Genomic DNA, 13,788 nt, shown 5'->3' with positions numbered 1-13,788 from the left:
TTTAAAAACATACATTACTACAAACAGGAGCAATTGCAATTCTTTTCTTCGCTGCTAAGAGTGTAATAGCCTGACAATGAAGAAATCAATCAAACCCGCAGAACCACCAGTGGTATAGGAACTTACAGGATATGTATATATTAGCAAAAATCATAAATAATTTGTTAGATACTGAGTCACAACAATCTTCATCGAATTGCATTGCAATTTGGGTTGGCTTTCAAATATCTCTTTTCTTTTCTGCCTCCCCTTTTGGATAGCACCATGAAACTACAATACAGAGAGGAAAAGGTGCTTCCACCCTTTCCACAGTAAGCTCTTTAATTTCTTCCTCCACCCTTCTTGGAGAGGATTCCGTCCCCCTTCTGGTTGAGGTAATCCGTTCTTGCTTCTGATTTCCAGGATGTTTTATCCTCAGCCAAAAGCTACGCAGCAGAGGTAAGTAGAAGCAGCAGCAGCAGAAGAGATTGGATTTATACCCCGCCCTTCACTACCCGAAGGAGTCAGAGTGGCTTATCATCTTCTTCCCCTTCCCCTTCCCACAACTGACACCCTGTGAGGTAGGTAGGGTTGCCAAGTCCAATTCAAGAAATATCTGGGGACTTTGGGGGTGGAGCCAGGAGACTTTGGGGGTGGAGCCAGGAGACATTGGGGTGGAGCTAGGGTGTGACAAGCATCATTGAACTCCAAAGAGAGTTCTGGCTATCAAATTTAAAGGGACCACACCTTTTCAATGCCTTCCCTCCATTGGAAAAATGAAGGATTCTTTTGGGGCTCATAGAACTGGATCCCCTGGTCTAACCTTTTTGAAACTTGGAAGGTATTTTGGGGAGAGGCACTGTATGCTAAGCTAAGAATTTGGTGCCTCTATCTCAAAAAACAACCGCCCCAGATACCCTCGGATCAATTTTCCATTATACCCTGGGAATCGAACTTCACAGGGAATAATGAAGTACCCAACAGACATTTCCCTCCCCCCTCCCCACTTTCTGATGACCCTGAAGCGGGGGGAGAGTCTCCAAACTGGGGGATCCCCTGCCCCCACCTGGGGATTGGCAACCCTAGAGTAGGATTGCCAAGTCCAATTCAAGAAATATCTGGGACTTTGGCGGTGAAGCCAGGAGACTTTGGGGGTGGAGCCAGGAGACATTGGGGGCGGAGCCAAGAACAAGGGTGTGACAAGCATAATTGAACTTCAAGGGAGTTCTGGCCATCACATTTAAAGGAGCAGCACACCTTTTTAAATGTCTTCCTTTCATAGGAAATAATGAAGGATAGGGGCACCTTCTTTTGGGGCTCATAGAATTGGATCCCCTGGTCCAATCGTTTTGAAACTTGGGGGGTAGTTTGGGTAGAGGCACTAGATACTATACTGAAAATGTGGTGCCTCTACCTCAAAAGACAGCTCCCCCAGAGCCCGCGAAACATCCAGATCAATTCCCCATTATACCCTATGATTAATCGATCTCCACATACGGAATAATGAAGTGCTCAGCAGACGTCCCCCCCCCCCGTTTCTGGCGACTCTGAAGTGAGGGATTGGCCTCTCTACTCATGCGTTGCTGCCAACTTCTTCAAAGTAACATAGACACCCCATCCCAAGAGGAAGCCTTTCAATCGGAGACTGAAGCCTTCGGAGGTGGAAAGGCACATGGTCCTCTGGGGGCGGGGCTTCCCCCCGCCGGCCAGCTGACTGGGGGCGGGAAGGAGCCTGGGAAAGCGGAAGAACCCCCACTGGGACCTGGTGATTGGCAAGCCTACCCTAGAGGTAGGTGGGGCTGGGGCTGAGTTCCTCTTGAGAGGAACTGCTCTGAGAGAGTTGTTGTTATTATTATTATTATTAGATTATTTCTATTCCGCCCCTTCCTCCTTTTGGGGGACTCAGAGCGGAGTGCAACAATTTAAATTAAAATCACAATAAAATCATAATAAAAACCAAGTTCAGGTTCAACATTCAGTAAGTGCAGTAAGTTAGTTCAGCAAGGTGATATGAAGCAAGATGGTATAGCTCCACAATGCAGTGATGCAGCGGGCCGCAAGGGCAGAGGGGGAGGCCAACTGATCTAATAGATGGATGCCCGCTGCACCATCCAAAGACCTGGCGGAACAGCTCCATTTTACAGGCCCTACGAAAGGCCAGTAGGCCAGGTAGGGCCCGGATCTCCATCATGACGGACCCAAGGTCGCTCCAACACTTGCATGTGGAGGAGTGGGGAATCAAACCCGGTTCTCCCAGATAAGAGTCCACCAAACTGGCTCTGCATGGCCTGACCCAACTCTGAGATACTTAGCTGCACAATGAGATTTAAATTCCCCAATGAATGCATTTGAAGCCTCCGTCATGACGTATAAATGGGGTTTAGAAATGAAAGCAAATACAAGACATCCCTTTATATCTTGAGAGTTTAAAGAAAAAGAATAACGGGAAAAATAATATCCTGAGCTTACTCATGGCTTGCTAGCCCTCGTGAGTGTGGAGCAAAGCTTTAAAACCGGAAGAGTACAGGAACAAAAAGCCATGTTGGATCAGGCCAATGGCCCATCCAGTCCAACACTCTGTGTCACGCAGTAGCCAAAACCAGGGTGCCATCAGGCGGTCCACCAGTGGAGCCAGAACTCCAAAACCCTCCCACTTTTGCCCACCCAGGCACCAAGAATACAGAGGGTCACTCCCCCATGATTCCTGTTAAAGGCTCTATAATATAGTGGGTTCTATGCATGGCAGAGTCTCAGAGCAAGCGATAACAAGCTCTTTAATAGGAGTGACATACTATAAGGTCACATTACAAGACCAGTGTTGGGGCCCACGGGCCAAACTTATATACATCTCTGGGTTCCCGCACAAGCACGTTATTGGGTCATTCAAACCGGTGGGGGCTTGTGATTGGTCCTGGGCTGCAGGGATTTGAATCCTGCAGCCCTTTGTTCCCAAGTCTGCAAGCTCAGTCCGTATGGCTCCAATGAGCCAGGCGGAAACATCCAAAGTCTTCCCTTGAGTCCACATACATAACAGGATCAATCAATGAAGGACAATGTGAGGCTTCACAGAGTTATCACCAATTTTCCTGTCAGATGTCAAAACTCCATTTTGCTGTTGGCTTCCTCCAAATGACAACCCTACAGCTTTCTGTGGTGAAGCCCACAGAAGGGCCTTCTTCAGCCATGGTAGAGCAGCAGCTTTGCATGCAAAAGGTCCCAGGCTTACTCCAGCGAAAGCATCCGCCCTAAATCCCAGAGATCCTTAGCCAAGCTTTGTGCGTTTATTCCGGCACATTTTGAATCCACTAGCTAATTAGCAGTGCGAGCCCAAGCATAGTTACTCCCAGGGTTGTTGGGGTTTTTTTGAGCAGGAATGCACAGGAACGCAGTTCTGGCTGGCTTGGTGTCCAGGGGTGTGGCCTAATATGCAAATGAGTTCCTCCTGGGCTTTTTCTACCAAAAAAGCCCCAGTTACTCCAGTCTGTGCACATTGAAAGTAGGGATGCCAGCCTCCTGGTGGGACCTGGGGATCCCTTGGAATTATAAGAAGATGATGATGATATTGGATTTCTATCCCGCCCTCCACTCCGAAGAGTCTCAGAGCGGCTCACAATCTCCTTTATCTCCCTCCCCCACACCCCGTGAGGTGGGTGGGGCTGGAGAGGGCTCTCCCAGCAGCTGCCCTTTCAAGGACAACCTCTGCCAGAGCTATGGCTGACCCAAGGCCATTCCAGCAGCTGCAAGTGGAGGAGTGGGGAATCAAACCCGGTTCTCCCAGATAAGAGTCCGTGCACTTAACCACTACACCAAACTGGCTCTCCAGAAGAAAAAGAACAAGAAGATGATGATGATGATGATATTGGATTTATATCCCGCCCTCCACTCCGAAGAGTCTCAGAGCGGCTCACAATCTCCTTTACCTTCCTCCCCCACAACAGACACCCTGTGAGGTGGGTGGGGCTGGAGAGGGCTCTCACAGCAGCTGCCCTTTCAAGGACAACCTCTGCCAGAGCTCTGGCTGACCCAAGGCCATTCCAGCAGGTGCAAGTGGAGGAGTGGGGAATCAAACCCGGTTCTCCCAGATAAGAGTCCGCACACTTCACCACTACACCAAACTGGCTCTCCAGACTCCAAACTCATCTCCAGACTACAGAAATAAGTTCGCCTGGAGAAAGCAGCTGCCTTGGAGGGTGGACTCTGTGGCATTGCCCCCTACTGAGATCCCTGGTCTTCCCCAGGCTCCATCTCCAAATCTCCAGAAGTTTCCCAACCTGGACCTAGCATAGGGTTGCCAAGTCCAATTCAAAGAAATATCTGGGGATTCTGGGGGCGGAGCCAGGAGACATTGGGGGTGGAGCCAGGAGCAAGGTTGAACTCCAAAGGGAGTTCTGGCCATCCCAATTGAAGGGACCGCACACCTTTTAAATGCCTTCTCTCCACTGGAAATAATGAAGGATAGGGGCACCTTCTTTTGGGGATCACAGAATAGGATCTCCTGGTCCAATCTTTTTGAAACTTGGACGGCGTTTTAGGGAGAGGCACCGGATTTGATGCTGCAAATGTGGTGCCTCGACCTCAAAACATAGCCCTCCAGATACCCATGGATCAATATTTCCATCATACCCTATGGGAATTGGTCTCCATAGGGAATAATAGTGCTCAGCAGACATTCCTCCCGCTCCCACTTTCTAATGACCCTGAAGTGGGGGGAGGGCCTCCAAACCGGGGCATCTCCTGCCCCCAGCTTGGAAACTGACTACCCTTGGGCTCATACTGGAGCAACTCTATATAGCAGGGGTGGCCAAAGTTGCTTAATGTAAGAGCCACATAAAATAAACATCAGATGTCTGAGAGCTGCAAGACATGAATGTCAGATGTTTGAGAGCCGCAACACAGGGAGGGAGGGAGGAAAACAGACGGAAGGGAGGGAAGAAGAGGTGGAAAGAAAACAACTTTAACTTTAAATGCATTCTCCAAGCTGCTGGATGGCTTTTCTTGGAGAAGTGATTTAAAGAGACAAATGTGGTGGGAGCTTCAAGAGTCGCACAGTATGTGTGAAAGAGTTGCATGTGGCTCCCAGCCACAGTTTGGCCACCCCTGCTATACAGGATTGCCCAGTATGACGACATGCGCTTCCCATTTGTGATGTAGCACCCGGGTTCTTGGCAGTTAGTTTCGGAAGGTGCTGAAGCTTAGCCATATTTTACAGACTGGGCTTATCTCCGCTGCCAACAGTCAATTTTATCCAAGACAACCATCTCTCCTGTCGTTTCCTCCCCTCCTTGTTCCTCCAGGCGCACTGATGTGCTCACACTGACCCCCTGGCTGGCCCCCGTGGTCTGGGAAGGGACATTCGACTCGGCCATGTTGGACAGCGTTTACAAGCCTTTGAACCTCACCATCGGAGTGACAGCCTTTGTTGTTGGGAAGTGAGTGGGAGAGGCATCAACAAAATATTCCAAAGCAGCTCAGACTTTGAGTTTTGTAATACAAATTTGATGGCAACTGATTATTGTTTTTTTTATTCTACAATTTTATCCCCACCCAGGGCTGCAGCCAAGATTTCATGTTTGGTGGGGCCCAAAGCAGGATTTGGGTTTTTTTTTGGGGGGGGGGGGCTGGGGGGCCACCCAGTTTGGCAGCCCAGGGCTCTTGGCACTGTAAGCTGCTTTGAGTTTCGCAAGCCAAGCCCCGCTCACCTGGGCAGTCACAGCAGCTCTGCTCCCCCCACCCCCTTTCTTAGTTGCCCCTCTCTCAGAGAGGCAGAGACCCCTTGACCAATGGTCCCTCTAAGCTGCAGAGTCTTGTGAGCAAAACCTCTACTTTGTGAGCTACTAGTATTAAAGTTGTGAGCGACTGGCATTAAAGTGGTGAGCTCCTGCATAAATGATTGTGCTCTGGGGCCATTTTTCCTGAGCTAAGACAAAAATGTGTGAGCTGGAGGCTAAAAATCTGCGCGCTGGCTCACACTAACACAGCTTAGAGGGAACACTGCTCTTGACTCTCCCCCCCCCTTCCTCCGCAAGGTGTGTTAGGGAAGGGGTGAGAAAAAGCAAAAAGACCAGCAGCAATGCTGCTGCTTGTTTAGAGAGGCAGTGAGCAAAGGGGGCAGATTGGGGGTCCTCCAATGGAGGGGCCATACAGTTGGAAGGGGGGGGTGTTGAAAGGATGGGCCTGGCCCCTCCCAGGCCGCACTGTAGCTAGGGGCCTGACCCCACCCCACCCCAATTCTCCAACCTTTTTTTAAAAAATACTTTATTTAATCAATTTTACATTTAACAATAGTAACACAAGTACAGAGAAGTCACAGTCCAAATTAATTGATTTCAGCATCTAAAGTAATTGATATCAGCATCTAAAACTATCTAGGACAGGGGTGTCAGACATGTGGCCTGGGGGCCAAATCAGGTCCCGTGAGGGCTCCTATCCAGCCCACAAGCAACTCACTGTCATCAGCTTCCTTCTTCCTCTCTTGCTTCCTTCTGCGCCACGACTTGCTTTCCCAGGCTTGCTCAATCGCACAGGAGCTACAGAGCAATGTTTTACACCCCTGGATTAGAGGGTTCACCTTGTTGGAAATATGTTTCTGTTTTGTATGTCCTTTGCAATGTTCTAAAGTTCCAGTCATTATAGGGTTAACACGGTGCCTGATTCCCTATTGTCTGCATGACCTAGGAAGAAGTTACTGACTGCTGTCAATCAAGGTCTAGAAGCAGGAAAACCTGTTTTGTTTGGTCAGTTATTGTCTGCATGACCTAGGAAGAAGTTACTGACTGCTGTCAATCAAGGTCTAGAAGCAGGAAAACCTGTTTTGTTTGGTCAGTTAGTCAGGTGACTTCCTTTGTTCAGACAGAGAGGTCAAGAAGAAGGAGGAAGTGGTCTTCCATTAAGCACATGATCTTCTAGTGTGAGGATGTAGTTCTATAGTCTTTGTTATTTTCACCTCCCAGTACCCTTGCCCTGTAGAAATAAATGTTTTTGCTTTTTCATGTTAAATGCCTCTCAATGATTATTTGATACGGTGATGCATCTAGGGTTGCCAAGTCCAATCCCAGAAATATCTGGGGACTTTGGGGGTGGAGCCAGAAGACTTTGGGAGTGGAGCCAGGAGACACTGGGGTGGAGCTAGGGGGGAGGGGGGGAAACGGCGCTGGGGAGCGTGGCGAGCCGGAGCGGGCAACGCCGCTGCGCAGCTGCCGCCTCTTCTCTGCTCGCCGTGGCTGCTCCTCCGAGATGGGCTCAGGCTGAGCCCATCTCGGAGGAGCAGCTGCGGTGGGGCGGGGGCGGCAGCAACGCGGCGGCCTCGCCCGCTCCGCCTCTGGGGTAGAATTGGAGGGGGGGTGGAGGCGGGCCGGGGGTGTGGCGAGCCGCGAGTCCGGGTCCTAGAAGGGCCTGGATTCGTGGCTCGCCATGCTCCTGGCCTGCCTCTGCCCTTCCCTTCTCTGGTTTTGCCTGCGCTGCTGCCACCTCTTGGCTGCTCCTCCGAGATGGGCTCAGCCTGGGCCCATCTCGGAGGAGCAACTGCGGTGGGCGGGGAGGGGGCGGCAGCGACGCGGCGGCCTCGCCCGCTCCGGGATGGGGCGGCTCACCATGCTCCCCGGCGCCGTTTCCCCCCTCCCCCCGCTTCTGTTTTTTTGGGGAGCGGGGGAAGAGGGTGGAAATCCTGGGGTCCCCCGCCAGGGCGGGAGGGTTGGGAAGCCTAGATGCATTGCACTGAGACAGAGAAACTGAATTTCAAACAGAAATCCCTAACACACCTGACATGCTGTATGGAATGCATCAGTTTTTAGAAGATACATTCCAGGGGGGAGAAACACTTTAAGAGAGCTGCTTCTCCCTTTCTTAAAGTACTTATTATTTTTTTGTCTTTGTTAGATATATAAAATTCATGGGCCGCTTCTTGGACTCTGCAGAAAAGCATTTCATGACGGGCTATCATGTGAATTACTACATCTTCACCGACAATCCTCAAGAAATCCCCTTCGTCCAGCTTCAGCCCGGACGAAGCCTCAGCCTCGTCCCCATCAGAAAATACAAGCACTGGGAAGAGATCTCCATGCGGCGGATGGAAGCCATAAACCTCCACATCTCAGAGACCATCCACCGCGAAGTGGATTACCTCTTCTGCTTGGACATTGATATGGTGTTCCATAACTCCTGGGGCCCAGAGACCCTGGGGGAGATGGTAGCAACGATCCATTCGGGCTACTATGACAGCCCAAGTCGGAAGATGTTGCCTTATGAGAGGAGAAAGGCTTCAGCGGCCTACATCTCTAGTGGAGAGGGGGACTTCTACTACAGTGGGGCTGTCTTTGGCGGCCTGGTCAAGAATGTGTATGAGTTTACCAGGGCTTGCCACATGACCATACTGGCTGACAAGGCCAACGGCATCATGGCTGCCTGGCAGGAAGAGAGCCATCTGAACAGACACTTCCTGTCCAATAAACCTTCCAAGCTGCTCTCACCGGAGTACAGCTGGGATGACCAGAGGCCAAAGCCTTCTGAGCTGAGGGTCATACGGCTCTCATCGGTGGCTAAGAATTTCAAGGAGGTAAGGGATTAATGCTCCTTGGATGGATCTAGGATTCTCCATGTCCAGTTGTGGAGAAGAGGCATCAGAATCAAATTCTTAGCAAGTGCCTTGCAGGCTTGGGAAAGGGTGAGCAGTAAGGTTGCCAACTCTTGGTGGGGAATGTTATGTATTGTGTTCTACTGGGGTTTTGTTGCCTGAGCTTGAGGCAGGCACTCCGTGCAAACCAGGATCCTGAAGCCTGGAAGAACTGGCCAATCAGGATGCTAGGTAGGGTTGCCAAATCCAATTCAAGAAATATCTGGGGACTTTGGGGGTGGAGCCATAAGCAAAGTTGTGACAAGCACGACTGAACTCCAAAGGGAGTTCTGTCCATCACATTTAAGGGGGACCACATACCTTTTTAATGCCTTCCCTACATTAAAAATAATGAATAGGGGCACCTTCTTTCGGGGCTCATAGAATTTGACCCCCTAGTCCAATCTTTTTGAAACTTGGAGAGCATTTTGAGGAGACTCATCAGATGCTGAAACTTTGGTACCTCTACCTCAAAACACCGCCCCTCCAGAGCCCCAGGTACCCCGGGATTAATTCTCCACTATACCCTATGGCCCAGCAGACGTTTCCCTCCCTCTCCCCCCCTGTTTCTGATGACTCTGAAGCTCCGAAGGGCCTCCAAACTAGGGATCCCCTGCCCCCACCTGGGGACTAAAAAAATCAAAGGTACATAACCCACCGTGAAAACCAGCTTCTATTATCAAATTGTACAAGGTCAACAAAAATAAACACACTCATATACAATTCCACCGTCATAAATTACAAAACAGAGTTTGAGACATCATGGAGTTTTCACAGAGTTTTCCACGTCACGGTGCGACCAAATGTCCGGCGGTATAACCGGATGGGCAGGTTGGGCTCACCAACCTCGCCAGCCGAGAGAAGGAAAACTCTAACATCAAGCCTGGGCAGACAGAGCTTGTTAATGTAACATCTACCACCTGGAGGACTCGCTGCCGGCGTCCTGGCTTACTGGACCATGGCAGATGACCCCACGGTGACAGGGTGGAGCCGGTACTGCGCACACTGCGCTTCACCTAAAAATTCCTCTGCGCAGGCCTGAAGGGTATCCACATCCACAACCCACAACATACCAAGTCCTGCAGCGATGGGCAAGGGGAGAAACAGCAGGTGGAAGATGCCACTGGAAGCCGCAGTCCCGATCTTGCATGTAGGCGGTTCAGGGTATTGGTCGCCTGATGCTGACCCGGAGACGAAAGCATTTTTCGGCAGCACCCTGAACGACCAAGCAGCCTTATTTAGGGACAGCACTGCTTGCTCCGTATGGAGAGGGGCCTAGAAAAGGTGGCCTAAACAAAGCTCGTCTCCCCCCCACCAGTTGGCTAGCCGCGGTCAACGGGCATCCTTACTTGCGGTCGAAAAATCTCTCTCTCGGCTTGACTTTGCGAACGAAGATTTAAGAAAGGTGCAGTAGTCCACGTCTGCTGCAGGCTCGCTGCTGGCTGACAAGACCAATGCGGGACAGGCAGGTCCGGCCACAGTGGCTGCAGGGAAAAGTCTGATTTGGGGTTGGTGCTGTAGCAGTACGATTCTTCCTCAATCTGTGTGCCTCCATGCTTTGCGATCTGAGGCTAGGTCAGACCACTGGTGATGGTTAATGCAACAGGTACCAAGGGATTTCTTCAAGGAGTCCTTGTACCTCTTCTTTGATGCCCCTCTATTTCGATGGCCGTTGGAAAGTTCGCTATACAGGGCAATCTTGGGAAGGCGGTGGTTTTCCATCCTGGAGATATGCCCTGCCCAGCGCAGCTGCGTCTTCAACAGCAGTGCCTCGATGCTTGTAACCTCTGCCCGCTTGAGGACTTCAGTGTTGGTCACAAAGTCACTCCAGTGGATGTTGAGGATGGTGCGAAGGCAGCGCTGATGAAAGCGCTCAAGGAGTTGCAGGTGATGACGATATAAAACCCACGATTCGGAGCCGTAGATGAGGGTTGTCATCACAACCGCTTTGTAAACATTGATCTTTGTGCCTTTTTTCAGATGCTTTTTGAGGTAGAGACCCCAAATTTGCAGCTTAGCATCCAATGTCTCTTCTCAAAACACCCGCCAAGTTTCAAAAAGATTGGAACAGGGGGTCCAGTTCTATGAGCCCCAAAAGAATGTGCCACGTCCGTCATTATTTCCAATGGAGGGAAGGCATTTAAGTGTGATGGCCAGAACTCCCTTCAGAGTTCAATTGTGCTTGTCACAACCTTGCTCCTGGCCCCACCCCCAAAGCCTCCTGGCTCCACCCCCAAAGTCCTGAGATATTTCTTGAATTGGACTTGGAAAGCAATGTTGGAGTGCTTCTGAGGTACGAAGCACCTTCCCATTCTTATGTATTTGGAAGATGTATTCAGAGTTGCCTTTCTGGTGTGGAATGTTCAGATATGCTGTAGAAACTTGATGAAAAAGTGTGCTAAATGTAAAAGACAAAAGAATGTTATAGGTTACACTGCAGCTAAAAAAAATAAAGGCTATCTCCTGCTCTAACTTATTATAAGACATTGAGAAGAAGATACAAGAGGCCATGACCATGTAGCCATCTCCTTCTTCATACTATGGAGAAAGGCCTACCATTCAACAGCAGTTATTTCTCCATGAAATAGTGTGAAATTGGGCTTTGGAGGACCTGAGGGCAAAACAACATGGGCTTCCACTCAGATATCAAACCCATAGACATCCTTGAAATCTCAGGATATCTGGCAGTTTCCCTTCCCTAAGTCAAAAGGATGGATGGATGGATGGATGGATGGATGGATGGATGGATGGATGGATGGATGGATGGCCGGACATAGGGAGTCTGCCCAGGTCATTTGTTTAGGGTCACTGAATTGGGGTTGGGAAATGCCTGAAGATTTAGGTTACAGCCTGGGATGGAGGTTGGGTCGGGTAGGGACCTCTGTGGGATATAATGCCAGAAATTATGAGCTCCAGAGCAGCCATTTTCTCCACATGAGCTGTAATTCTGGGAGATCTCCAACCTTCTCTTGGAGGTAGGCCACCCCAGAGTTGTCCAGCAGGCCACCTGAACAAATGCACCTCCCCTTCCCCCCCTCCCTCGTTTGCAGCCCCTGGTCACTTCCTCTGCATTCCACGATGACATCATCATTCATCATCACGTTCTTCTCCAAAGGTTCTTTTTCTCCCTCCCCCTTCACTACCTGCAGGGTTACCATAGGGATGGCAATAAACAATTTTGAATCCTAACCATTCTCTGGGTTAGCCTTACCGGACACAATTTTGAATCCTAACCAGTCTCTGGAGTATTCCTTACTGGACATTTGGTCTCTTGTCAGGATCAGAGGTGGTCCCTCACTCCAGTGACTGGTGAAAGACCTCCTTTAGCCTTCTAAACGGTGACTTTTTCATTCATCATGGCAGGTAGGAAATCCTCAGAAGTAGATGCTCCATTTCGCAAGGTAACTAGCAGAGAGCCCCCTTGAGGACATAAATTCATAGTTAGATGTAACTGGTGGCAGGTTAAAGAAAGTGAAACAAATTAATGGAGAAATTATTGCAGACAAAGAAGGGGAAAAAGGACATTCAGACAGCAACTTGGAAGACACCAGGTCTGGTGCAGCAAAACAAGTCCCAACTGAGTCTCAGTCAACTCCATGGCACTTTTTAAAGGGAAGACTAGGATCCACTCAGTGGATTCAGAAGGGACTTAGTGACGCCATTGACTGGAGGATGCCCTCAAGTATCTTAGGTGACATTTTAAAATGACAATAGTAGAAACATCAGAGAAGGGGTAGAGGACGAAGAAGGAAGATATACAAGGTGATGCGCGAGGGAAACCAATAGTTTCCTAATTCGTCTTGAGATATCATGTTGAGGTTTCATTTTAGTATGAGGGAGAATTAGTGAGAGAAACCCGCAGAATCCCATGCAGTTGTTGGCCTTTGATGCATGGATGGATGATGAATGGGTATAGGGAGTCTGCACAGGAGGAGGTTATCTGTTGTTTTATTGTTTTGGTTTACTTGCTGTGAGCCGCCCTGAGCCCGCTCCGGCGGGGAGGGTGGGATATAAATCCAATTAATAATAAATATAAATAAATATACATATTTGTTTAGGGTCACTGAATTGGGGTTGGGAAATTCCTGGAGATTTAGGTTACAGGGTGGGAGGCAGGTTGGAGTGGGGCAGGAGCTCTGTGGGATATAACGCCAAAAATTATGAGCTCCAGAGCAGCCATTTTCTCCAGATGAGTTGTAATTCTGGGAGATCTCCAACCTTCTCCTGCAGGTAGGCAACCCCAGAGTTTTCTACCAGGTCATCTGAACAAATCCACCTCCACCTTCCCTCCCCCGCCCCCAGGTCACTTCTGCATTCTACCATGACATCATCATTCATCATCACGTTGTTCTCCAAAGGTTCTTTTTCTCCCTCCCCCTTCACTACCTGCAGGGTTACCATAGGGACGGCAATAAACAATTTTGAATCCTAACCATTCTCTGGGTTAGTCTTACTTGGTCTCTTACTAGGATCAGAAGTGGTCCCTCACTCCAGGGAGTGGTGAAAGACCTCCTTTAGCCTTTTTTTTCATTCATCATGGCAGGTAGGAAATCCTCATAAGTAGACGCTCCATTTCCCAAGGTATCTCGCAGAGAGCCCCCTTGAGGACATAAATTCATGGCTAGATGAAATTGGTGGCAGGTTAAAGAAAGTGAAACAAATTAATGGAGAAATTATTGCAGACAAAGAAGGGAAAAAAGGACATCCAGACAGCAACTTGGAAAACACCAGGTCTGATGCAGCAAAACAAGTCCCAACTAAGTCTCAGTCAAGTCCATGGCACTTTGCTTAGTGAAGACTAGGATCCACTCAATGGATTCAGAAGGGACTTAGTGACGCCTTTGGCTGGACTGTGCCCACAAATATCTTTTGTGACATTTTAAAATGACAATAGTCATCAGAGAAGGGGTAAGGGATGATGAAGTAAGATATACATGGTTATATGTGAGGGAAACCAATAGTTTCCTAGTTCATCTTGAGATATCACGGTTAGGTTTCATTTTAGTGTGAGGGAGAATTGGTGAGAGAAACCCACAGAATCCCATGCAGCTTCTGGCCTTTGATGTAAGCATGGTGGCACCAACTGATGGAGATGCCCCCTTTGTTGTTGTTCAGTCGCACAGTTGAGTCCGACTCTTTGTGACCCCATGGACAAACTCATGCCAGGCCCTCCTGTCTTCCACCATCCTCCGAAGTCTGCT

General features: G+C 49.4%; 1 protein-coding gene across 1 annotated transcript; it reads left to right on the top strand.

Moving 5' to 3' along the window:
• Positions 1-7,853: 7,853 nt before the first annotated feature.
• LOC132591040 (globoside alpha-1,3-N-acetylgalactosaminyltransferase 1-like) lies at positions 7,854-8,610 on the top strand. The gene has a single exon (XM_060263914.1). It carries the CDS (start codon positions 7,868-7,870, stop codon positions 8,540-8,542), a length of 675 nt encoding a protein of 224 aa, XP_060119897.1. The 5' UTR covers positions 7,854-7,867; the 3' UTR covers positions 8,543-8,610.
• The last annotated feature ends 5,178 nt before the right edge of the window (positions 8,611-13,788 follow it).

Source organism: Heteronotia binoei, unplaced genomic scaffold (assembly GCF_032191835.1).
Source record: "Heteronotia binoei isolate CCM8104 ecotype False Entrance Well unplaced genomic scaffold, APGP_CSIRO_Hbin_v1 ptg001360l, whole genome shotgun sequence".
NCBI classification, from domain to species: domain Eukaryota; kingdom Metazoa; phylum Chordata; class Lepidosauria; order Squamata; family Gekkonidae; genus Heteronotia; species Heteronotia binoei.
Note: the sequence above shows the minus strand (reverse complement) of the source record. Positions and strands in the feature narration are given on the sequence as shown.

Excerpts from the sequence above, each read along its gene's own strand:
- LOC132591040 (XM_060263914.1), top strand. The coding sequence starts at position 7,868 with ATGGGCCGCTTCTTGGACTCTGCAGAAAAGCATTTCATGACGGGCTAT.